The sequence below is a fragment of the Arvicanthis niloticus genome, chromosome 5 (assembly GCF_011762505.2).
Source record: "Arvicanthis niloticus isolate mArvNil1 chromosome 5, mArvNil1.pat.X, whole genome shotgun sequence".
In the NCBI taxonomy this organism is placed as follows: Eukaryota; Metazoa; Chordata; class Mammalia; order Rodentia; family Muridae; genus Arvicanthis; species Arvicanthis niloticus.
Window position 1 is genome coordinate 102662486 of NC_047662.1, and position 25009 is coordinate 102687494.

A 25009-nucleotide genomic window follows, 5' to 3' on the forward strand; every position below is an offset into this window, starting at 1 on the left:
AGTTTAAGGGACAATTTAGGCTACAGAATGAATTTGTCTCACTACCTCCAACCCCGTTCCTTCCCTTTAAAGATGGCTTTAACATAGAGCAAACTTCCTGAGGAGGAAGTGCTAAGAGACGACATGGATGCATAGATAAGCAACAGAAGATTGCTGTCAGAAATCTCTCTGGATTTAGACACTGGAAGGCTGTGACAGCTAGATGCCTCAGAGAAGGCTAAGGAGTTGTCTTCCCTGGTAACAACTAGCTACTACGACTACTTTACGACCTGGATTTATCAGGCGAGAGAACGTTTCAGCCAATTCTCGAAAAAGATACTGGACTCATCATCGGTTGCTAGGCAGTCAATTGTGACGACATCTTTCAGCACCGGAAGCACCGAGGCGCAGTGGAGTAGCGTGGAGGCTTGTGGGTGTCTGCAGTAGAGGTGAGCTAGTGGTCCGCCTGCCTTCGTAGCTGGTTGGGTTAGAAGCGGGCAGGGGCGTTTGGCCCGGGCTGCTAATCTGGAGTGGTGACCTTGAGGGTGGAGTTCGAGGTTTCCTGGTTTCCTGCTTCTGGGTGGACTAGGCTCCACCCTTTCGTCCTGCTCAGGTGGGCGTGTTTCAGAATTTTGGTTTCCGCCCCGTCGTTCCCGCCTCTCTCACTCCCCGCCCCCCCCCCACCCGACTCCAGTACTTAGTTGGCTGCAAGATCAGCATGAAAATATTTATAGATAAGAGTGGACACAGTCCATGCCAACAGGGCTGTTCAGCCTGACGGGAACGTGTTTCTGCCAGAAACGCCTTCCAAGAGTAACTTGAGGTGCACTAGCAGTGTCCACAGCGGGCCTTAAGAATGCCGGAAGCAGTAAGGCCTTTCTCATACAGTGCAGAGATTGATTCAACAAAGCAGGGGTTTTTGAAATTACATCTATTCGGAATTGATGGGAAATTACTTTTGAGAAGTCGACAAATATTGGGGATTTCTTAAGAGTCCCTGCCTCCCCACTTACTTTGAGAGATCTCATGTAGCCCAGCTGGCCTCAAATTTCTGATCATCTTGTCCCTACCTCCCAGTGATGGGATACAGGTGTTTGCCACCGGGCTTGGACATTTTTTTCTTTTTCAAGGTGGGTTACAGTATGTAGAGTCTGACCTCAAACTTCTGGATATCCTGCCTGTGCCTCCCTAGTACTGAGACCACAGGCCTCCGTCATAGAAATCTTTATACAGAATTGTTTATGTGGGAAAGAAATGCATATTTGGTTCTTATACTTTTTTCCAAGATGATCTTTGTAAGGAAATCTTTGTCCAATTCCTGGTTGGTTGTTACCGACTTGTTTGCTGATATGTCTGTTCCCCACTCCCTGTTCTTTCAGCAAGCATTCCATATCAACTGAATTACAAAACCTATTAAAATGTACACATTTTCAGCTTGTCAGCCAGTCACATGGGGTTTTATCTGGACCTTGTTTAAGTCTCTAGTCCCTTTTCTGTCTTCAGCTTTAGGCCATTAACACTTAATGCTTCTCCATGTTCAATGTGCCATGGCTTTGTGTGTTTGCCTCTGTTGTTCTCTTTGCCTAGAAATGTCTTCCTAGTTCCATTTTCTGGTTCTTGTTGCTCACATAGGCTGCCTATTCCTACCAAATTAATCAAGTTTATTAGACTCAGCTTACACCCATCGAATCTCTAGAAAACTTTCCTTCACATGGTACTAAGGGTTTATATTTCCATAATACTCTTTCTACAGGCAAATCATACCCTACTGATTATAATTATTTCTGGGTCTTCTATGTGATTGAAGGCTTTTGAAAGGAGGACATATGTATTAGCCCTTGATTCCCAATGCTAGAATAGCATGAAGCACATAGTAGGCATAAAATAATCTTGATTGAATGAATGAGCCAGCCCCCAAACAATATCGTGTTGTGGTTAAGAACCTATTGTTTGGAAAGAGTTCAAATTCTAACTGGCACACAGAATCTTGGTTGCTTTACATGGTGCTTATTTGTCTCTTCCTTAATTTTCCCTAGTGAAGGTGTGATCTTATATAAATGAGACATTTAGCATAGTCCCCACCGTAATGTTTTTTTTAAAAAATTTACATTTTAATTTTGTGTATGAGTGTTTGCCTGCATGTATGACTGTGTACCATGTGCATGCAACCCATGAGGGCCAGAAGAGAGTGTTGGATCCCCTTGGAACTGGAGCTACAGACAGTTGTGAGCTGCCACATGGGTGCTGGGAATTGAACCTGGCTCCTCTGGAAGGGCAGTCAGTGCTCTTAACCACTAAGCCATCTCTCCAGCCCCCAATGTAGTTCTTAATAAGTTATGCTGAACACCTGGGATCCTGGGATACAAAACCAGGCCAGCAGCAGTCTCCAGAGACCTCTCTTCCATGTTTCTGAAGGAGATATAGAGGGGAGTCTGTTACCAGGGCTATGGGAGCTGTGAAAGTTGTACTATATTCAATAAGGTGTACAAGAAGGATGATGACTCCATTGGCCTCTGAGGAGATAAGACCTGGATCTAAGATTTGGGTTTCTAGGAAGGAGAGAAGGATAAGTCAGCACCAGAATACCATGTTTACAATAACTTCCCCAGGAGCCATACTGCATTCTTGATGTGCAGGTAAAGGTGCCTGCATGTATGTCTGGGGAGTGAGAAGGATGGCCAGTGGGGTCGGTTCTGTGAATAAAGTCACTTGTGTAACTTTAAATTAATTTGAAATTCAGTTCCTTACTTGTGCTACTGGCCCTTCAGAAACTAATCAGTTATCTGCCAACATTTATTGTAAGCTTGCTGATTTTTGTAGACTTGTTGTATGCTTGTTTGTTTGTTTTTTTGTTTTTTTGAGACAGGGTTTCTCTGTGTAGCCCTGGCTGTCCTGGAACTCACTCTGTAGACCAGGCTGGCCTCGAACTCAGAAATCCGTCTGCCTCTGCCTCCCAAGTGCTGGGATTAAAGGCGTGCGCCACCACTGCCCGGCGACTTGTTGTATGCTAAGTAGTAAATTCTGGAAGTAACAGTGATGTCTGCTGTCATGATGCTCGCAGTTTATGGAATTTTACTGGAGGGTCTGGCTAAGGTTAAGGAACACCCATCCTTCTATGTTCTTGTATTCTACAGTCATTAATTCCTACAAATTGGGTCTGGAGGCCCAAATGGGCCAACCTGTTAAGGTTTGTTGTGTAAGCATTGTGCAGTAACTGCATCAGCTTCCCAGGAAGTAGTATATCAGAACATCACAACTTAAGAACTTCAGGGAATGTGTATATATTTGTGGCAGAAGGGAGTGCTATTTCCATTGTCTTGCCATGTTCCTAACTGTTCATTTCTACTTTCTACTTTCTACTTTCTACTTTTCTACTTTCTACTCAGAAGCTGCACTGTCTGCTGGCTTGTTTGTCAATCATAAGACTTGTTTCTCAATACCCAGCGAGGACATGCTTCACTTTCCTGTCTATTACCTGTCCATCTATCAATTTGTAGCAGGTCCAACAAATGCCCATGGAACATAGCATTATAAATGGGATGTACCATCACTACTGGGCCTGGGTTTAGGATCTTAGATGAACAGCTGACTTTATATTCATATCAGAGACCTGTTGAATTGTCTTTTGGACTTTTTGGCCTCTGTTTTATTAGCAGCTTCTGGATTAGTCTCTGATCTGAGCTTCCTGCACTACACATAGCTGTTGGCTAGGTATTCTTGGGCTTCTGTTTCATTGTACTCTGACATGTAAAACTTGGCTTTGTCTCCTGCAGATTATGTTGAAGCTTAGCCTCTCTCATCCTGGTGTTCTTTCCTTACCTTTGCTCTTTTCTTGAGTGACTCTTGAGGCAGTGTATCTGGTGCAGCCAAGTCTGCCTTCTTGACTCATGCTCACCTTGTGGAAGTCTGCGCTTTAACCTGAGATGCCTGTTTTAGTCCTTCCTGCTCAGCCCCTTTGGCCTCTAACCTTCTCTGACCTAGTGGTTTTGGAAGCCTTTTCTGACTGACAGAGAACTTTGAACTGAAGCAGTAAATTGTTAATCTGCTCTGAACTCCCTGCTGACGGTGCGTGCTTCTTGGTACCACCAGCCAAAATGCTTTTGATTTGTGAATGTAAGACACACACACACACACCACGATGCTGAAGTACTCTCTTAGAGTACTTGTATCTATCACAGTAACTAGTATATACATTGTCTGCTCACACACCCTACTCCAGGCTCTTCAACTTACAGGGACAGTTCTTCTACACACTTCTGAGGGACACTCTGTATTTAACCTAATGGCCTGGCATAGGATAGCAACAAATGTGTAACAAGTGTTTGACTGCTTAGCATGATTGGCAGGGATAAATACTACCTGCATTAATCCTCAGCAGCCTCCTGAGTCCTGTCATTACACGACTTTATAGGTGAGGAAGTAGAGACTAGGGAGGTGAAGTCACCTGTCTCAGTGACCATGCTGTATGTGGTGAGGCTGGGTGTGACCTGGGTGATTTGGTTTTCAGTAATTCTGTTTTGTTTTTAGAGCCAAGATGTGGGTGTGCTGGTTGGTGAGACAGGACATCCGGCACCAGCGAATCAAACTTCCCCATTTGGAAGCTGTTGTGATTGGTCGAAGCCCAGAGACTAAGATCATAGATAAGAAATGTTCCCGACAGCAAGGTAACTGGTCATAGCAATGTGAAGATGACTGTGTTTAGTTATGGAGGATAATGATGACCAGAGAAACACATTTCCTGGTGTTCTTACTGAAAAACCAAGACATGGTGCATTCCAAAAACAAGGCTCATAAAGTTGTGTTCTTTTAGCTAACACCTGGGCTGGGTCATCCTAGAGTCTGCCTTCACAGTGCAGTAACACATAAGGCAGATTCAGAAAAGGGATGAGTGGCTGACATCTTGTTACATTGGGATGGCACGATTGAGTCTTGTACTCTGCTGTGTTCAGTAATTATCCATTGAGCAGAAAGACAAGAAGTAAATTCTGGAATCTCCGAGCTGAAACCCTAGCTGAGTCACAGTGGGATGGTGTCAGCCTTTACACACTGCCATACACAGGGAGTAGGTGTCTGTAAGAGGGTCATCTTTCAAATGGTTTATGGGAAAAGCTAAAAGGGAAACACACACACACACACACACACACACACACACACCCCGCTGCAAACTGTAGGCATGCTCAGTGTAAATCCTAAGGTTCTGGATTTAGAGTTGGGGTTATGCAGTGCTTTCTTTTTTTTTTTTTTTTGTTTTTGTTTTTGTTTTTCAAGACAGGGTTTCTCTGTATAGCCTTGGCTGTCCTGGAACTCACTCTGTAGACCAGGCTGGCCTTGAACTCAGAAATCCACTTGCCTCTGCCTCCCAAGTGCTGGGATTAAAGGTGTGTGCCACCACCTCCTGGCTATGCAGTGCTTTCTTGAACATTCTTTCCATCCCTTCAGGCCAGCTTGAACTTCTGTTTTCCAAGATCGTATGTTTTACCTCTTTCTCTGTTGAAGTCACTTGATGGTAATATTCCCTGCCCTGAAGCCCATGCTAGAGAAGCCCTCTCAAGTCCTCTTCTACTTTAGCTTCAGCCCCACCTCTCGGTAGGTTTTTCCCTTCTCTAATCATGAGCTAGCTTTTCCCTTTTAGGCAGTCTGTGGTCTCGAGCTGGCTAGGGGGCTGGAGGGATTCATGAAAACTGCATCACAGCTTTTTCTTTTTCTCGAGATTCACTCTGTAGCACTGGCTGTCCTGGAACTCATTATGTATACCAGGCTGGTCTCTAACTCACAGAGATCCACCTGCTTCTGCCTCTTAAGTGCTGGAATTTAAAGGTGTATGCCACTGCAACCATCTTCAAAGAGTGAAAGATACTGAACATTTGTTTTTCTGATTTATTTTTATTATTTTTAAAATTATATGTGTGTGTGTGGGTATATTTGACTTCAGTTCCCTGTGAAGGCCAGAGGCATCATATTCCTCTGGAACTGGGCTCAAAGGTAGTAATGAGCTGTCCAGTACTGGGAACCAAATTTAGGTTCTCTGGAAAAAACAGCAGCAGGTATTAGCCAGTGAGCCAATGAGCCATCTTTCCAGCCTCCACTTCCCCTCACCAACCCAGGTTTTCAGCCAAATTATTAGCAGTAGGTAAAAGAATACATGCACTAATGTAATGTGTGTGTGTGTGTGTGTGTGTGTGTGTGTGTGTGTGTTTAAGTGTTTAAGATAGTCTTACATATTCCAGACTAGACCTCACACACAGCTAGGCAGCCAAGGCTGTCCTTGAACTGATCTTGACTCTACTTCCCAAGTCTGGGATTACCACCATGGCCAGCTCACTGATCAACATTTTATGGAAGGCTTTGAAACTATTAGAAATTGGCGGAATTTGTAGGTCCAGGCAGAAGCAGAACAGGCTCAGCAGGGGGTTGCCTGGAGAAGTCAAGCTTTGTTGTCCTTATGGGACAACAGAGTTAACCGTTTTGGTTGTATCTGTGTTTAAAGATTTCTTGTTTCTTTCAGTACAGTTGAGAGCAGAGTGTAACAAGAGATATGTCAAAGTAAAGCAGGTATGTGTGTTCGTGACTTATCTTTCCACTTTTATACTTGATAGTTTTCTTATGATGTTGTTTTAGACTGTGTCAGCTAGTGAACACTCCTTTGTCATGGGGGAGTGATGGTGTGAATAATAGTCAGCTAGAGTAAGCAGTTAATGTAGTGGCAACTCTATCACCGATGGCATTCTTGCTGTTCTGCTTACATTACAATTCTATATCCACAGATGGGGGTCAATCCCACCAGCATTGACTCAGTCGTCATTGGGAAGGACCAAGAGATGAAGCTGCTGCCTGGTCAGGTTCTTCACATGGTGAATGAACTTTATCCATACATTGTAGAGTTTGAGGAAGTGGCAGAGAGCCCTAACCCAACACAAAGGAAGAGGAAGAGATCAGACTGTGATAGTGAGGAGATGGAAGCTAAGTCTGGAACAGGGCTGGCACCTGGGAGCAGCCCCAGCCAGTGCTCTGTGCCCCTTAAGAAGGGCAAGGATGGAATCACCAAAGAGGTGAGACTAGTGTGATTGGTAGATGATGTGGAGATGAATTGAGATATAATGACTGCTGAATTGTTTTGTACACTGTAAATTGTTTTGTATACAGTGAGGTGGTATTAATCTAATGAGGGTTTTTCACCATGATGAAAGAGTCACTTGTTTGTGGCCTGAAAATCACTTGGTGAATGTCCCTTTAGATGCTTTTCTATTAAGTTCCTGAGGTAAACCACCTGAAGAAAGACAGAGCAGTCAGTGATGAGAGCGTGCCACACCCTGCCTGGCTTAGTGAGGGAATAAAAAATGGACAAACTTCCAGAAAAGCTGGAATTAAGCCAACCGTTGGACTGAGCCCGGGGTCCCCAATGGAGGAGTTAGAGAAAGGACTGAAGGAGCTGAAGGGGTTTGGAACCCATAGGAAGAACAACAGTATCAGCCAACCAGACTCCCAGGAGGTAAACCACCAACCAAAGAGTACACATGTAGAGACCCTTGGTTCCAGCCCCATAGCAGAGGATGGCCTTGTCAGTTGTCAGTGGGAGGAGAGGCCCTTGGTCCTGGGAAGGCTTGATGCCTCAGTGTAGGGAATGCCAGGGCAGGGAGGCAGGAGTGGATGGGTGGGTGGGTGGGTGAGCTCCCTCACAGAAGCAAGGGGAGGGAGGATGGCATAGGGGCTTTCTAGAGGGGTAACTGGAAAGGGGATAACATTTGAAATGTAAATAAATAAAATATCCAATTAAAAAGAGAGAGAGAAGCTGGAATTAGGTGGGCTGTGCTCTCTAATGGAGAGGCAGCACCACCAACAGCCCAGAAACTCAGCATGATTATTTTATACATCTGAATTGAGGAGGCGGCTCTATTGTATATAGCTGAACCTGGAGACAGGTTAACTAATACTGGTAGGAGGTCACTGTAAGGGAGCAGTCTCAGGCTGCAAACACCTTAGAGGAGGTGCTGTGGTTGATGGTTTCTGCACACACTGCATAGCCAGCCATTTGTAAGCACTGGCACTGGGACCAGAGGAGGGATTTGCCATCCCTCTGGGCCTTATCTGGGGAATCCATCTAGGCAGTGAGGTCCTTGCCTTGACTGGTCCTGGCAACAACACACATTCATTCAGGACTTCATCCACTCCTTATACATCTGTTTCCCATAGTAGTGAAATTAGTATTTAATACAAAAATGGGTCATTTGCTTGTCTGTCTGGTTGTTAACACTGAAGCCTTCATAGATAATGTTATTCACATGCTGATGTCAAAGGAGACACTTGGCTAGGCTGCAGCTGGAGTGCAAACAGGCAAGGAGGCTGCTTGGTACTCTGGCAGTTTTGGTCTTAGGGAACTTTTCCTGGGGAGATGTGAACAGATGTCTCTTCACCCCAGATATGGCACTAATGACAGACCAACCATTCCACCCAAGTCTAAGTTGGTGAACCAGTGAGTCTGATCCTGGTTACAGGAGCCTGGGCAACCCAAGTGTGACTACCTCATCAGAGAGGAGTTCCCCTCTCCAGCAGCTGATAGCTGCTTGTGTCTCCTCCCTCCTCATCCCCCAGTAAGTTAATATGTAGCCCAGTCTTGTCACAGGCTTATTCAGGTGATCACAGCTGCTCCTATTCAGGATAGAAATCCTTGCACATTGGACAAAGTTACAGCAGGCCTCCATCCTTACACTCAGTTCTAAATGTAGAAGACGGTGGGGAGGCTTGTGGTCCTAAAGGGTGATGGACTGAAGTCAAGGAAGTCTAGTGTAATTCTCAAAAACTGACCTTACTTCCATGTTGTATTTGGACTTTGCTGATAAGTAGTATTAGCTACATTTAATTAATGTCGTTCACATTTACATTGTTTTCTTTCTTTCTTTTTTTTTTTTTATTTAGGAATCACTGGGCCACTGGAGTCAAGGCTTGAAGCTGTCTATGAAAGACCCCAAAGTGCAGGTAAGAATAAAATTGTATGAATTTAGTGTCTGTCATGTAATATATGACCACGCTACAAAAGTCATAATTATAAATGAAGCCAAAGGGGCTGGAGAGATGGCTCAGCTGTTAAGAGCACTGACTGCTCTTCCAGAGGTCCTGAGTTCAATTCTCAGCAACCACATGGTGGCTCACAACCATCTGCAATGGGGTTTGATGCCCTCTTCTGGTGTGTCTGAAGAGAGCAATGATGAATACATATAATAAAAATAAATCTTTAAAAAATGAAAAAAGAAAATCCTAAATACCAACCAACCAACCAAAAAGAAATCTATAAATAAATAAATAAATAAATAAATAAGTAAAGCCAAAAGATGTCAGTTCTTCCTAGAGGGATTTTTTTCCTGCACTTTTCTTTCTTTCTTTCTTTCTTTTTTTTTTTTTTTTTTTTTTTTTTTGGTTTTTCGAGACAGGGTTTCTCTGTTAGCCTTGGCTGTCCTGGAACTCACTCTGTAGACCAGGCTGGCCTCGAACTCAGAAATCCACCTGCCTCTGCCTCCCAAGTGCTGGGATTAAAGGCATGTGCCACCACTGCCCGGCTTTCCTGCACTTTTCTATGAGTACAGTGTCACTTAATACTACATTTCTTGGTCTCCTCTCTAAATGTTATACTGTACCCACACTTAATAGCGGTTTCTACATATAGATGTCTACATTATAGGCTAGGGGCCGTATCTATGAAAATTTCCTGATTTTGGATCACCTTGCTTAGTGATCCAAATACTGAGTCCTTCCATTTCCCTGTAGATTTTGTGATTTCATTTTTCTTTCTTTTTTTTTTTTTTAAAGTATTTTGATTTATTTTAATGTGAAGGGTGTTTTGCCTGTATGTATGTCTGTGTCTGGTGCCTAAGGATGCCAGAAGAATCCCCTGGGACTGGAATTACAGATGATTGTGGACCACCACGTGGGTATTGGGAATCAAGCCTGGATCCTCTGGAAGAACAAACAGCTAGTGCTCTTAAAATCATCTCTCCAGTGACCCCCTCCTTTTTGAGACAGGGTCTCTTTCTATAGCCCTGGTGTCCTGAAATGCAATGTAGACCAGGCTTTCCTGAGACTGATAGAGATAATCCTGAGTGCTGGGATTAAAATCATACGCCTCCACACCCAGTCCCGATTGCCTGAATACTGTTCCATTTTGTATATATAGCACATTATCCGTTCATTGTTGACGGACAGGGGTCATGGAAGAGCATGTAAGCTGCCTCTAGCCTGAGCGCTCATGGCTTTTCCTTTTCTTGTTGTACATAAATGTGTAAACTGTGATTGATAGCGAAAGTGTTAAACCCTAAGTGTCACTTGAGATGAATATGCTGTTTTGTCTCTTTTTACCTTCTGGGTGCTGTTAGCAGAGATTGTGGACTGGTGAGATGGCTTAGTGGGTAAGGGTACTTGCTGCCAAGGCTGATGACTTGAGTTCAGTCCCTGGAATCAACATGGTAGGAGGAGAGAACAAACTCCTTAAGTTGTCCTATGGTCTCCTCAAATAAATAATAAATGTTAAAAAAAGAAATTTTGCTAACCTGAGCATGGTCCCTTTGAAGGGATCATCAGATGGTGACTGTAGTAATGCTGTCTCCATGTCAGAAGTCATCAGTCATCTTTGGAGGAGCCTTTGAGGTCTGCTTCAGTCAGGGCTCCTTGAAGTTTATACACATGTATTCCAGGTCTGTGTTAGAAAGCTGGGATTGACTTCTGCCTGGGGAGATTTTAACCTTGAGTTCTTGAGAACTCTTGTACAGGGTGTCTCTCTGCATCCTATGTGGTGTGGTGTTTGAAAACATGGGCTCTGGGGTTTGTGGGATTTGGGTTGGAACCCTGGTTCCTCACCGTGTAATGATGTGACGGGTGGAAGATGCTGTGAGTGTGTCTGCGTCTGCTCTACTTCTTAACACTGTCTTCACCAGGTTCTCAAGTAAGTGACTGAGTCGATGGCACATGCCCAAACCCCCAGCTGATATCTCCCCCCCCCCTTGTGCTCTCTGCTAGGTTTACAAAGATGATCAGGTGGTGGTGATTAAGGATAAGTACCCCAAAGCCCGTCACCACTGGCTGGTCTTACCGTGGGTCTCCATTTCCAGTCTGAAGGTTGTGACCAGTGAACACCTTGAACTTCTCAAACATATGCACACTGTGGGGGAAAAGGTGATAGCAGATTTTGCTGGATCCAGCAAACTGCGCTTCCGATTGGGTTACCATGCCATTCCCAGCATGAGGTAAGTCTTGGGATGAGGTAGTGCATGCTGGGTCGTCCGGGTGAGCAGCTTGGACTTGAATGTCTGAGTATTTTTAAGGCCCTGGGGAGAAGATGGAATGTTTCTGTATCAGGTCGGCCAGATCTCCTACTTGCTTGACTTGCCTGTGAGCCCAAGTTCCTGCTTTTTAGTTTTTTAAATTTTTTTCTCAGAGTTTAAGCATTTTACATGCAAGCTTGCTGAAGTAGCTTCATTACCTTAGATGAGGAGTCAGTGGCTTGTGGCAGAAGAATTTGGGGCAAAATAGTGGTTTTTCTCACCACAGAGTGCCTGCAGGAGAAACTCCTGCAGTTTATTTGGTCCAAGCAATAAGATAATGCATGGGCTATACCTCTGGGGTACGCCTTAGTCCCAACTATTAAAAAGCTATACCTAATAAACAACATAAAACTTAGATTTTTTTTTTTTCGAGACAGGGTTTCTCTGTGTAGCTCTGGCTGTCCTGGAACTCACTTTGTAGACCAGGCTGGCCTCGAACTCAGAAATCCACCTGCCTCTGCCTCCCAAGTGCTGGGATTAAAGGCATGCACCACCACCGCCTGGCTAAAACTTAGATTTTAAAGGTTTTATTTTTCTGAACTCTTGTCACATCAGCTTCCTGAGGCTGAGGTTTTTTCTACTCCAGATAACCACTTGAATATTTTTAAGATTTATTTAATTTTATGTGTATGGATGTTTTGCCTGTACATATTTCTATTATATGCAGGCTTGGTGCCCATGGAGGCCAGAAGGGGGCGTGGGATCCCTTGGAACTGGAGTTAGAGATGGTTGATAACTAACTGCCTGTTGGTGCTGGGAATGGAACCTGGGCCTCAGGAGGACCGGTTCCTGCCCTTAACTACTGAGACATCCCTGCAGCCCCTTAGCTAGCCGTTTTGAGATGTGTCGTTCATTGGCACTAAGCATACTTTTATTTTTACATTTTTATCTTTGTTTATTTACTTATTTTGAGATAGGGAGCCAAGGTCGCCCATGAGTTGTGATTCTCCTGCTTCTATCTCCCAAGGGCAGGGAAGATAGGAATGCATCATGATGCCTGGTTTATGCAAGGTTGGGTTTAGTCCAGTACTTCATGCAGCCTGGATAAGCACTGTCTTAACTGAGTGACATCTCCAGCCTGATGATGGAATTTTCCAGTAAATATGGTAGAAAGGAACATGGGAGAGTGCGACACTTTCTAAAACAAACCACACCACCAACAAAGGAAAATGGAACAACTTTTCCTAGTGTAAAGCAATATTTTTAATTAAAGAAAATACAATGTAAAGTGTGAAGTAGAACAAAGACCTTCCACCGCTGACTGAAAGGCAGATTGGGTTTTGCTGTGTCCTTTCTCAGCCTGTCCTCAGCCTCCACAGTCTGAGTTCCTCATCTTCTTACCTTTGACAAGTACTGGCTGTTTGTAGGACATCTGTCTTTTCTTTTGGTTTTTTTGAGGCTGGGTTTCTCTGAGGTCCAGGCTGGCCCTGAACTCACTACATGGTTTAGGCTAGTCAATTCATGGTCCTTTAGCTTCCTCTGAGTGCTGGGCTTAGGTGTGTTGCTCAACCCTGGTGGGAGATCTCCCTCAGTGTAGGTATGTGTGACATCTGTGAAGTGTCCTCATCCTGTCAGAGGTGTGTGCTGTTGAGATGACCTTTGTTATTTTTCAAGACTGTTTCTATCCTGTAGCTCAAATTTAGACTTGTCATTTTATTATCTATTGGTGATTTTATTTTAATTTATTTTATTTTAATTTTTCATTTAATTGTTTGAGACAAGCTTCAGTCTGTCTCCAGGTCAGCTGTTTTGCTCAGGTTGACCTTGATCTCAGAGTTGCCCTCCTGCCTCAGTTTCCCAAGTGCTGGATCACAGATTACTGCCCCACACTCAGCTGGATTGGTGCCTGCACTGCTGCACTGCTGCATTGCGGTTACTGCACTCTTTTCTCTTTCATGCTTGCCCGTCTAATGTGTGAACTGTCCTTTTGTGTGCGGAAGTTGTGTGGAACTTCTTTTTTTCCACTTTGTGGAAGTTCTATACATTCTAATTCAGTACTTTTATTTTTTTTTGTTGTTGTTGCTTAAATTGTTTCACTGGAAGCTCCTTTACATTGGTTCTTTGTCACTCCTTGCCCCCAACATCTTTTAAGGTTTATGTTATTTTCTGTTCCTACATGGTGTCCAGGCTCATCTTCCCCAGACAGATCTAGGTCCTTCCAGGTTTCTATAATGATAGGAGTGGTTGATTTTAGGATGTCTTTGCTTCTATGTTCTCTCAGCAGGTAGAGCCAGGAAGTAACACACAAATCCTAAGCCCTCTCCCCATCTCTGATTTGTGTTCATGTGTGTAGGTGGGAAGTGTAAGTCCTGCTGGTTCTCCTTCCAGACTTGACTTACCTTCCAGGAAATGCTGGTACCTTCTTCCCAGTCCATCTCCACAAGCAACACCCAGCTTGCCTGTTTTGTGTCTTCTTTCTCTATCCGTGAGAAACTCGATGTCATTCATTATAATGAGTTCACCGTGTGTTCAGTCCTAGCATACATATAATACACTTATAGAATTGTTACCCATCTCCTGTGGAAAGACATTTATTACTGTAGTGCAGTATTTGGGAAAAGCCTCCCCTCCCCTTTTAGCTTTATAGTATCCAGCCAAAATACTGTTTTCCAAAGCTAGTTCTTTCCTCTCCCTCTTTAATATGGCTCCCTTCATTTTTATTCATTTATTACTGCTTATATTCCATTTTGGATTCTGCACACAAATGGTGGCTTTTGATTATTAACAAAGTGACATACCACTAATGCCAAGAATAAAGAAATCATACAAAAACGCATTCTATTTTGTTTAACAAAGTAAAACTACCTGTGTGTGTGTGTATGTATATATGTGTGTGTGTTTATGTGTGTTTATGTGTGTGTATGTGTGTATGCAGGTGGAGGTCAGAGATGAATGCCAAGTGTTTTTCCCCTCAGGTGCACTCACATTTTTTTTTTTTTTTTTGAGATAGAGACTCTCACTGCCCTGGTCTTGCTGATTAAGTTAGCTGGCCAGCTAACCTAGAAATCCACTTCTCTCCACCCCCCTAGTAAAGGATTTCAAGCACATGACCTATGCCTGACTTTCTTTTTATATGTGTGGGTTTTAGGGATCAAACCTCAGATTCTCATGCTCACAGGGCAAGCACATTATCACCAGAGCGATCAGCTCAGTCCAAACATCTCAGCAAGTGGCACTGTTCAAATGTGTACCACTAAGTCAGTCTTGTTAGTGTTATTCCACATCACAGCCAAAACTGGGCTGTTTGTCGTCATCTCTGCTGTAGCTAATGTAAGCTGTGCGGGTTTCTGGCATTGACTGTTACAGTAGCCTGGCATTAGGACTCCCTGTGTCCCACCTTACATGCCCTCCATCCCTTTCTCCCAAGAGTCAGAGCCCTATTTTAAAGGTACAAGTGGGATAATCTCTTCCAGCAGTTCCGTGATGTAGTCAGAACAAAACCACAGCACTCTTACAGGCCTCTAAGACCCGTGATAATCTGGCTTCTGCTGAGTTTCTGCTCCTTGGCTCTCCTAATTCTGGCTCACTGTGGCCACCCCACTTTCTTTGTGGTCCATATTTGCACAAAGCTGCTTCTTGAGAATCTCTGGATTTTGAATTCAGCCTCTGAAGACACAATTGCCTAGCTGTTGCTTCATCTGGCAGAGGCCTTCTCGCCTTCTCTGGGCCCTGTTAATTGCTTGAGTCCTGTGTCAGGGTTAGACTGGGTTAGGGTAGGGGCTAGGTCACTGTTCCATTTCTCTCTTTTCTCCCTTTACTTCTGTTTGCTTTTTGGTTAGTGTATATAATATACAATGCATTTCATTATGACATGTGTAATGTATATTGATTATAGCCTGTAGTTCTTCTTGTCCCCATTCTGATCCTCCCAACTACCTTTTTTTTTTTTTTTTTTGACAGGCTCTCACTGTTTAGCCCAGGTTGGCGTTAAATTTAGAATCCTCCTACTTCAACTTCCTGAGTGCTAAGATTTCAGGCATGTGCCAGTATGCATGGCATATTCTTTATTTTTTTAAATGTTATTCTTTATTTGAATTTTCCTTACTTATTTTTTTTCTTCACTGGAATTTAATTATTATAGATGCAAAGTCCTTTTCTATATTATTCACTATAAAATTCCTAGTGTTTGGTTTAATTAGATACTTACTAAGCATTAAGTATTCATGTGTGTGTATATCTGAGGCCAATTGCTTATTTAATTTTTTATTTATGAATTTGAGACAGTCTCATTATTGCTTTCTTATTTATTTATTCATTCATTCATTCATTTATTTATTTAAGACAGCACCTCACTATTGCTTTTCTATCCATCTGTCCATCCATCAATCCATCCACCCATTTGAGACAGCATCTCACTGTGTATGTAGCTCTGGATGGCCTGGAGCTTGCTATGCAAATCAGACTTCCCTTGAACTTTTACAGAGCTCCTGCTGTCTATGCCTCTAGAGTGTTGAGATTAAAGGCACACACTTCCATACCAGCCTTTACCTTATTTTCTGAGATAGCGGAACCCACTGAACCTGGAGCTTGCTGATTTGTTAGATTGCCTCCTCAGTGCTAGGATAGTGTGCCTGGCCTTTTCACTTCAGTGCTGAAAATTAAATTTAGGTCTTTGTGCTTGCATGGTGTCTCAGTTAGAGTTACTGTTGTTGTTATGAAATACCATGACCAAAGAAACTTGAGGAGAAAAGGGTTTATTTGGCTTACCCTTCCATATTACTGTTCATCATCAAACGAAGTCAGGACAGAAACTCAGAGCAGGAACTTGGAGGCCAGAGCTGATGCAGAGACCATGAAGGGTGCTGCTTAGTGGTTTGCTCCTCATGACTTGCTTAAGCCTGCTTTCTTATAGAACCCGGAACCACCTGCCCAGGGATGGAACCACTCACAATTGATGGGCCCTCCTCCATCAATGACTAATTAAGAAAATATACTATAGCCTTTCATACAGCCTGATCTTATGGAGGCATTTTCTTTTTATTTGTTGTTGTTTTTCTGAGACAGGGTTTCTCTGTATAGTTCTGGTTATTCTAGAACACACTCTGCACACCCGGCTGTCCTTGAACTCACAAAGATCTGCCTATCTCTGCCTCCAGAGTGCTGGGTTTAAAGACCTGTGCCACTGCTACCTGGCTGGAAGAATTTTTTATTTTTTTATTTTTTATTGGATATTTTATTTATATTTCAGATGCCATCCCTTTCCCTATTTCCCCTCCTTAGATAACCCCTATCCCATCCCCCTCCTCCTTTTTCCTTTATACAATTTTCTTAAATGTTAATCAAAGGTTTTATAAGTTTGGTAATGCTCAATAACAAGATGCCCATACAATCAGAAGTGTAACCCAATACCCAACCTAGATATATCAATTATCTTTGACTGGCTGAGACACGAGGACATCTGCCTCCATGTCCCGCCCCCTCATCTCCTAGCTCCTCCTCCTCTTCTCCTCCTCTCCTTACTCCTCTTCTTTCTCTTCTTACTCCTCCCACCATAGCTCCTACATAGCACCCTTCCTGTTAAAATAAAACTTTTCTCTCAAAATACAATTAGAGCATAACTATACCAATTTGTGTCAGTAAGGCACAAGATAGACCTAATACCCAGTCCATCATTTTGTTGACTAACCAGAACTTCTGTCATCTCTCCTAACTACAAGACTTAGTTCTGAACCTGGCTTTTTTCTTGGCTTTAGAATGAATGTCAACTGAAAGCCATCCTCTCAAATCTTTTTTCTCAAAGTAAAAAGCCAGGATTGGCTATGAGACTATAAATCTTCAAGCCTGTCAGAAATCCAGAATGACTGAGTTAACTGAAATTATGAGAAGCACAAAGCATAGCTTCTAAAACTTCGCCAATTTATAGAGACCGCTGAACACCTGGACAGTCCCTGTACTACAAAACGTTGGAGCATCCGATCTTCAGCCTTCTGGTCTAGGATCATCTGACAGACCTAGTGATGCAGCATTATTAAGGGCTGATTACTCTGTCTTGGCAGATATAATCAGTCAACTATTCTGCAAGTGTGTTCTTTTCTGGACAGTAATTTGTCTGTAGATGAAATGAGGCAATTCTTGCCTAATGGCTCTCTCACCACAACTGGAGTAACTCCAAAGATGCTCAGTTTCTTCTTAGAATCAAAGACAGGAAGCTGTCAGGAGCAGACAGGTCTCTAATCAAAATGAACATTAATACAGAAATGTCTGTAATGTTAATTCTTTAGACTTCTGATGATTTGAAAACCAGCTATCCATGTAAGGTAATCTGGACTGTCGTCTGTTAACTCCTCTCAGCTATTTCTAAATAAAATATAGAAAACACCCTAACAATAAACTCAAAGCCATGAATTTGCTATAGGCCCTTAACTCACAGACTAACCATCTCAAATCAGTTAAAAAAAGTTAAAGACTGGGTTTAAGCCTTGTATTCCTAAATGTGTTATATAGGCACAATGCCTATGAGAGTAACAATATTAATCTCACTTTTATATCAATAAGAAGCTTGTACCAATGAAAACCTTAAATTTGAAATCAAAGTAAATGTTGTATCATTTAAGAAATTATAACTTCTGCCGGGCAGTGGTGGCGCACGCCTTTAATCCCAGCACTTGAGAGGCAGAGGCAGGTGGATTATAATTATAACTTCATCTTAATAACAATTATACGTATTTCTACCAATAGGTTATGGCTATGCAATAAATCCTAGCTAATCCTCCCTGTTCCAACAAAACCACTACTTTTCCCTAGAAAGACAGCCCAATATTAACTACCTCAGTCCCCAAGCCCAGGCAATAGGGGCGCTGACTCTTCATTAACTTCTTCAAGCTGATTACAGGCACGGAGATATTAGCTTGCTTGATGAGTAGATAACACCAAGGCTGTGTATTCTGCAATATACAATTCTCAAAACAAATTTTAGTATCAAGATATTTTTTTTGTTTGAATTCTGGAATCTAATCTTCTGGCAGCCTGCCTCTGTCATGTCTAATCCATATATTTCTGGGAGTTTCTATGAGGGTGTGCTCCCACCATCCTCCCATTCCCACCTCCCTGCTCCTGAATTCCCCAACACCAGGGAATTCAAACTTTCAGGCACCAAGGCCCTTCACTTCCACTGATGCCTAACACTTTACCCTATCCCCCCTCCTCCTATTACTATGAAGGTGTGCTCCCACCATCCTCTCATTCCTGCCTTCTTGCTCTCAAAATTCCCAATACTACGGAATCCAAACTTTCAGGCACCAAGACCCTCCACTTCCACTGATCCCTGGCAAGTCCACCCTCAACTACCTATACAGGTGGAGCCAAGAGTTCTCCCTTTGTGTTCTTGGGCTGGAGATTTAGAATGGCTACTCCAGCTTGTTTCTTAGGACCATTTGCTTGAAAAATTGTTTTCCAGCCTTTTACTCTAAGGTAGAGTCTGTCTTTGTCACTGAGGTGGGTTTCCTATATGCAGCAAAATGCTGGGTCCTGTTTACATATCCAGTCCGTTAGCCTATGTTTTTTAATTGGGGAATTGAGTCCATTGATGTTAACAGATATTAAGGAACAGTGATTGTTGCTTCCTGTTATTTTTGTTATTAGAGGTGGAATTATCTTTGTGTGGCTATCTTCTTTTGGATTTGTTGGAAGAGGGTTTGTTGCTCTTTAGGGTATAATTTCCCTCCTTGTATTGGAGTTTTCCTGCTATTTCCTGCTTTGAAATGCTGGGTTTGTGGAAAGATATTGTGTAAATTTGGTTTTGTCATGGAATATCTTGGTTTCTCCATCTATGGTTATTGAGAGTTTTGTTGGGTATAGTAGCCTAGGCTGGCATTTGTGTTCTCTTAGGGTCTGTATGACATCTGTCCAGGATCTTCTAGCTTTTATAGTATCCGGTGAGAAGTCTGGTATAATTCTGATAGGTCTGCCTTTATATGTTACTTGGCCTTTTCCCCTTACTGCATTTAATATTCTTTCGTTGTTTTGTACACTTGGTGTTTTGATTATTATGTGACGGGAGGTATTTCTTTTCTGGTCTAGTCTATTTGGCGTTCTATAGGCTTCTTGTATGTTTATGGGCATCTCTTTCTTTAGGTTAGGAAAGTTTTCTTCTATCATTTTGTTGGAGATACTTATTGGCCCTTTAAGTTGGGAATCTTCACTCTCATCTATACCTATTATCCTTAGGTTTGGTCTTCTCATTGTGTCCTGAATTTCCTGAATGTTTTGTGTTAAGAACTTTTTGCATTTTGTATTTTCTTTGACAGCTGTGTCAATATTTTCTATGGTATTTTCTGCACCTGAGATTCTCTCTTCTATCTCTTGTATTCTGTTGTTGATGCCTGTGTCTATGACTCCTGATTTCTTTCCTAGGTTTTCTATCTCCAGGGTATCTCCCTTTGTGATTTCTTTATTGTTTCTACTTCCATTTTTATGTCCTGGATGGTTTTGTTCAATTCCTTCACCTGTTTGGTTTTGTTCTCTTGTAATTCTTTAAGGGATTTTTGTGTTTTCTCTTTAAGGGCTTCTACCTGTTTACCTGTGTTCTCCTCAAATTCTTTGAGAGTATTATTTGTGTCCTCCTTAAAGTCCTCTATCATCATCATTAGAAATGATTTTAAATCTAACTCTTACTTTCCCAGTGATATGGGGAATTTAGGACTTTCTTGTGTGGGAGAACTAGGTTCTAATGATGCTAAGTACCCTGGGTTGCTGATGCTTATGTTCTTGTGCTTGCCTTTTGCCATCTGGATTTCCTGAGTGCTACCTGCCCTGTCTCTGACTGGAGCCTGTGTTTCCTATTATCTTGGTTGTTTCAGAACTGTGTGGGGTGGGTATTACTACTGGGGTTAGATCTGAGGCCCAAGATCTCCTCAGTTCTCAGGTGCAGACAGGAAGGAATCAGTGCTTTGAACCAAGAGTGACTGCCTGGGTCCTAGTGGGTCCCAGTTACTCCCTGTTTGGGGTGGGTGTTGCTGTCTGCTTACCTAAGATACTGTCCAGGTTAGAGCTCCTGGGAGGCCTGTTTCCTCTGGGTTCTGTGAGATTGGGGGCAGAGCTGCTGCCCGGGATGTGCTCAGTGCTCGGGCCCAGACCGGAAGGACTGGAAGAATTTTCTTAACTGAGGGTTCCTTGTCTCAGATGACTTCAGCTTGTGTCAAGTTGACATAAAACTGTCCAGCACACACGGCAAGCACTAGCTATTCTCAACTAAATGACTGGGAAGATTGCACTGAGTGAATACAGCATCAGAACTTTATGTACCTGTACTTACTTTGACTGCTGTCACTCTGATTAAACCATAGTTTTTAATACTTGGTTCTTTTTGTTCTCCATCTTTGAACTAGCCACATACATCTTCATGTGATCAGCCAGGACTTTGATTCTCCTTGCCTTAAAAACAAAAAGCATTGGAATTCTTTCAATACAGACTACTTTCTGGAATCACAAGGTAAATAATATTCTGTTTTTAATGTTTATTTTTTAATATTTCCTTCATTTTCTTAGATGTTTTACTATCTGACTACAGCCCGGTCTCAAATGACCCACATATAATTAGTGATCTCTATAAAAAGGCCACTCCTAAAATGAACAAGGATGTTTCATTGTAATAGGATTGTTACTTTGCTGTGAACATCCTGGTGGGACTCAGGTGTTACATCAGGGTCAAAAATGTTTCATTTTGATGACAGCAGATAAGTTAGTGCCTGCTCAGTAATGTTAATGCCAGTTAATGCCAGGTGTTCTGAAGTTAGGAAGTTGAGTTAGACTCTTCGCTGGGAAGATGTGCGTGAACAGGTTCTGAATCTGACAGTTCCTGGAGCCTGTGCTAGCCAGGCTTTGTCCCTGTGTCATTATAGTGACATAACCTAAGAAGTTAAGACTGTATGTAGGTTCATATTTGAGAGGACTTGTCCGTGGCTCTGATGCTGGGCTTTGGTGAGGCTGAAGACTGGCAGGGAGGATGAGGATGAGGATGAGGATGAGGATGAGGATGAGCAAAGCTGCTCACTTCTTGGCAGTGAGGACTCGAGAGAAAGAGGAGAGACGGACTCAGGGAAGGGACCTGGGACAAAACACAGCTTCAGTGGTGTCCCCAGTAACCTATTTTCTCCAGCTACGTCCCACCCCCTAAAGTTGTTACCACCTCACTGAATACTACAAACAGCTGGGACCATTCTTTCAGTACTCAAGGCTTTAGTGGGGGACACTTCATGTCCAAACGCTAAGGAGTTCTTGGATGAAGAGGGGCTCAGTAGTTCTTTGTTTCTTGTGGCAGGAGTTGAGCAGGTGTCTCCTGTTCTGTTAGCAGTGGTGCAGGGATGCTATGTATATTTGGGATGTAAGCCTTTTCCAGTGTATTTTCTATGCAACCCCAGTACTGCTGTAGTGTTAATGTGGCAGCTACCATTTTGCAAAGAGCCACCTGGGGAAAAGCATGGTATTAAGCCCATGATGTAGTTACATAGAGTGTGTCATCTCAAATGTAGGCTGCTCAGACTTAGAATCTGGGCAAGTACGTTTTTTCAGTGTGAAGTCTAGCTTTAAGGTATGAGCTTTAGGATACTGGGTATGTTGGTTAGAGTCATGTTTTTTTTTTTTTTTTTTAATTTTTTTTTAATTTTAGCTTTTTTCTTATTGTCTCATTGGGTTTCCAAAATAACTGGGATCTGCTCTTTACTTGTGTTTGTAGCTGTGATCAAGATGGTTCAGGAAGCCGGCAGAGTAACTGTTAAGGATGGGACTTGTGAACTCTTGAAGCTGCCTCTCCGGTGCCATGAGTGTCAACAGCTGCTGCCTTCCATCCCACAGCTGAAAGAGCACCTCAGGAAGCACTGGGGCATATGACATTTGCCTTGGTGGCCAAGTGCAGTGCTAGCATTTGTCTGCATTGCCTGTGTTCCGCTCAATCCTGAACTAAAGCATACAGCCTTCAAAACAAAGCTTATTTATTCTTGAGTGGCCACATATAGGGCGACTCTGGTTCAGAAACTGGGAATTCGGGTTTGTATGGGTATTCTCTGGTAATGGAGGCTGAGACATGCCTGATCATCCTTCCTAGGACCATGTCAGGCCTGACTAATGAGAGCGCAGAGCCAGCTTAAGACTCAAATGCACCATGTAGAAGCAGAGGACTGGTAATATATTTTGTTCCAACCTTCACCCTGGATCCTGTAGTGTCTTTTCATCAAGGTAGCTGAGGTTCTGAGGGGGCCTGGTTCTCTGACTTTAGTCTGTTTTATGATACTCTTCTTCCCTCCATGAGGAGGCTTTCAATCTACTGTACCAGGCTGAGTGTCTAGTGAACATATGTGGCAGTCATCTGTATAGAGAGATAATTTGTGTATGACTGTTCCAGGGAAGAAGAAGAAGTAGTAATACTGGGCAGAGTATGTTAACAGTAAAGCCTGTGCTGAGAGCAGCCTGGGGTGGTGTGAGCTGTCAGTGAACAGTAGTCTGTGCTGAGGGCAGCCTGGGGTGGTGTGAGCTGTCAGTGAACAGTAGTCTGTGCTGAGGGCAGCCTGGGGTGGTGTGAGCTGTCAGTGAACAGTAGTCTGTGCTGAGGGCAGCCTGGGGTGGTGTGAACTGTCAGGTAACAGTACAGTCTGTGCTAAGGGCAGCCTGAGGCAGTGTGAACTGTCAGTTAACAGTACAGTCTGTGCTGAGGGTAAGCCTGAGGCAGAGTGAACTGTCAGTTAACAGTAGAGTCTCCTGAGTGTAAGCCTGGGGCAGTGTAAACTATCAGTTAAGGGTACAGTCTGAGCCTAGGGCAGCCTGGGGGCAGTATGAACTGTATAGTCTATGCGGAGAGCAGCCTGGGGTGGTATGAACTCTATATAGTCTGTACTGAGGGCAACTTTGGTCAATGTGAACCATATAGTCTGTGCTGAGGGCAGCTTGGGGTAGTGTGAACTGTCAGTTAACAGTACAGTCTGTGCTGAGGGCAGCTTGAGGCAGTGTGTATAGTTAGCTTTAGGCAAATTTTACTGAGGCTTCAGCCACTGCTCTTGAGAATTACAGACATTTAACTAAACTTTAGAGAATGCTTCCCCAATGTATCTTGGAAAAAATAGATGTTCCAAAAGAGTTTATTTAATTTCTACCTAATACTGTATAGTAATCACATCGATAGTAAACTGAATATTTGGTTATAAACTGCAAGAGGTGTCTGTATCAGACAATTGTAAGAATGCCAGCTATAATGAAGAACATTTGGAGAATGAGGTAACCATGCTTACATTTCTTCATTTTGCACAAAATAGGTTTTTTTTTAAGGTTGGGGTGAGTGCATGCTGCTCTTCCTGAGGACCTGAGTTTTGTTCCCAGCACCCACATCAGATGGCTCACAGCCACCTGTAGCTCCAGGGGATCCTACACCCTCTTCTGACCTCTGTGGGCACTGTGTTCAAGTGCAGAAACCTGAATACAGATCCATACATTCATACATAATTAAAATCTTTTAAAAAGTAGGTCTCGTAAAGAAAAAAGTATAAATAATGACTTGTAGGAACCAGAAAAGGACACGAGGTTTTGAGGTATGTTTATCCTGTAGCCCTCTTCTCCCTAATGGGCTTTTACCACTAGGGGGAAGAAGACTGTCTGGACTCTGGATTACTTGACAGACGTGTTATTGCACAATTAGTTGAAGCCTTCCTTCAGAAGCAGAGGGAGGGATTGTTGCGCCCCGCTTGTCCAGCAAGGAAGACGCGACAAACCGGATTCTTCTCAACAGCCTTTATTGGAAGTGCTCTTTTAGGTTTCTGGGAGAGACTAACTGGAATGCTCAGAATGGGCTACTTATATACCCCCAGCCCTGGGCGTGGCAAAGCACATGGAGGTGTCCGATTGGTCAATTTGCAATGACTCATTAGCATACTCATTAGCATACCCCGCCCGGGCGGGGTGATTGGCCAGGTTCGTGGTACCCTAGTTGTACCTTATTTGCATGCCCCGTTTGGGAGGGGCTGGAGTCAAGTTCCTAAATGCACTGCGCAGTGCACTGATGGTTTTCCCTGAAAGCCTTGAGTTAGCCGCCATCTTGGATAGTCGCCTCAGCGGCTGACGGGCGAATGTCAGCCCGTCAGCCGCTTTTGAGGCTGCGGCGCTGCTTCTCTCGGCTGGCAGCCACAGCCGCTTTTAGTCTGTGGCACCGAGAGAAAAAACGGGCAGCCGCCTTGAGTCAGCGGCTGCACCGTAAGAAAAAACGGCAGCCGCTTTGAAGCGGCGGCTGCGCTGTGAGAAAAACCGGCAGCGGCGGCAGTGCCACCGCTTTTCAAGATGACAGACCTGCGGTGCCTTCCAGCCGTCAGGTCTGTCAGTTCAGCTTCCTACAAGGGATGATGGGAGACTGCAGAGTAGAAGAAAGCCAGCCACACCTAAAGTCAGGCACAGTGGCAAACTCTCCTGCAATCCCAAAGTTAGGAGACAGTGGAGCCAGGAAGGCCAGGAGTTCCAGGTTATCCTGGTCTGTATGGTGAGCTTGAGGTCTGGACTACATGAGCTGGTGTGTCACATAAGCAAATAACATATTTAAAAGGGGGAAATAAAATTATATCTGAGGTGCCAAAGCATATTATTTGCCCATTTGACCTTGGCTTTGTCATAGCCAGACAAGACAATTTTATCAAAGCAGTTGTTAAGGTTCGAATCTGGAATAACTCCCACAGGCTCATGTCTTAGAGTGGTAAGTCCTTTCCTTGCAGTGTTATTTAGATGGCTGTGGAGCCTTCAGGAAGTGACGC

General features: G+C 43.4%; 1 protein-coding gene across 4 annotated transcripts; it reads left to right on the forward strand.

The window, feature by feature from the left end:
- Positions 1-291: 291 nt before the first annotated feature.
- Positions 292-22430, forward strand: Aptx (aprataxin). Of its 4 annotated transcripts, none has more exons than XM_034501626.2 (8): positions 292-428; positions 4507-4643; positions 6485-6531; positions 6744-7028; positions 8893-8952; positions 10984-11210; positions 20615-20718; positions 21961-22430. In XM_034501626.2, exons 2-8 carry the CDS (start codon positions 4514-4516, stop codon positions 22113-22115), a joined length of 1008 nt encoding a protein of 335 aa, XP_034357517.1. In that variant the 5' UTR covers positions 292-428; positions 4507-4513; the 3' UTR covers positions 22116-22430. The 4 variants fall into 4 exon arrangements, with proteins under 4 accessions (XP_034357517.1, XP_034357519.1, XP_034357518.1 ...); XM_034501628.2 differs by having other exon boundaries at positions 387-428; positions 6490-6531; XM_034501627.2 differs by lacking the exon at positions 292-428 and adding an exon at positions 447-592 and having other exon boundaries at positions 21961-22265.
- Positions 22431-25009: the final 2579 nt, after the last annotated feature.

Bases quoted from the DNA above. Each gene is read 5' to 3' on its own strand.
- Aptx (XM_034501626.2), top strand. From the start codon at position 4,514: ATGTGGGTGTGCTGGTTGGTGAGACAGGACATCCGGCACCAGCGAATC. The intron at 6,532-6,743 runs GTATGTGTGTTC...CTATATCCACAG, and splicing joins GATATGTCAAAGTAAAGCAG to ATGGGGGTCAATCCCACCAG. The intron at 8,953-10,983 runs GTAAGAATAAAA...GCTCTCTGCTAG, and splicing joins TGAAAGACCCCAAAGTGCAG to GTTTACAAAGATGATCAGGT.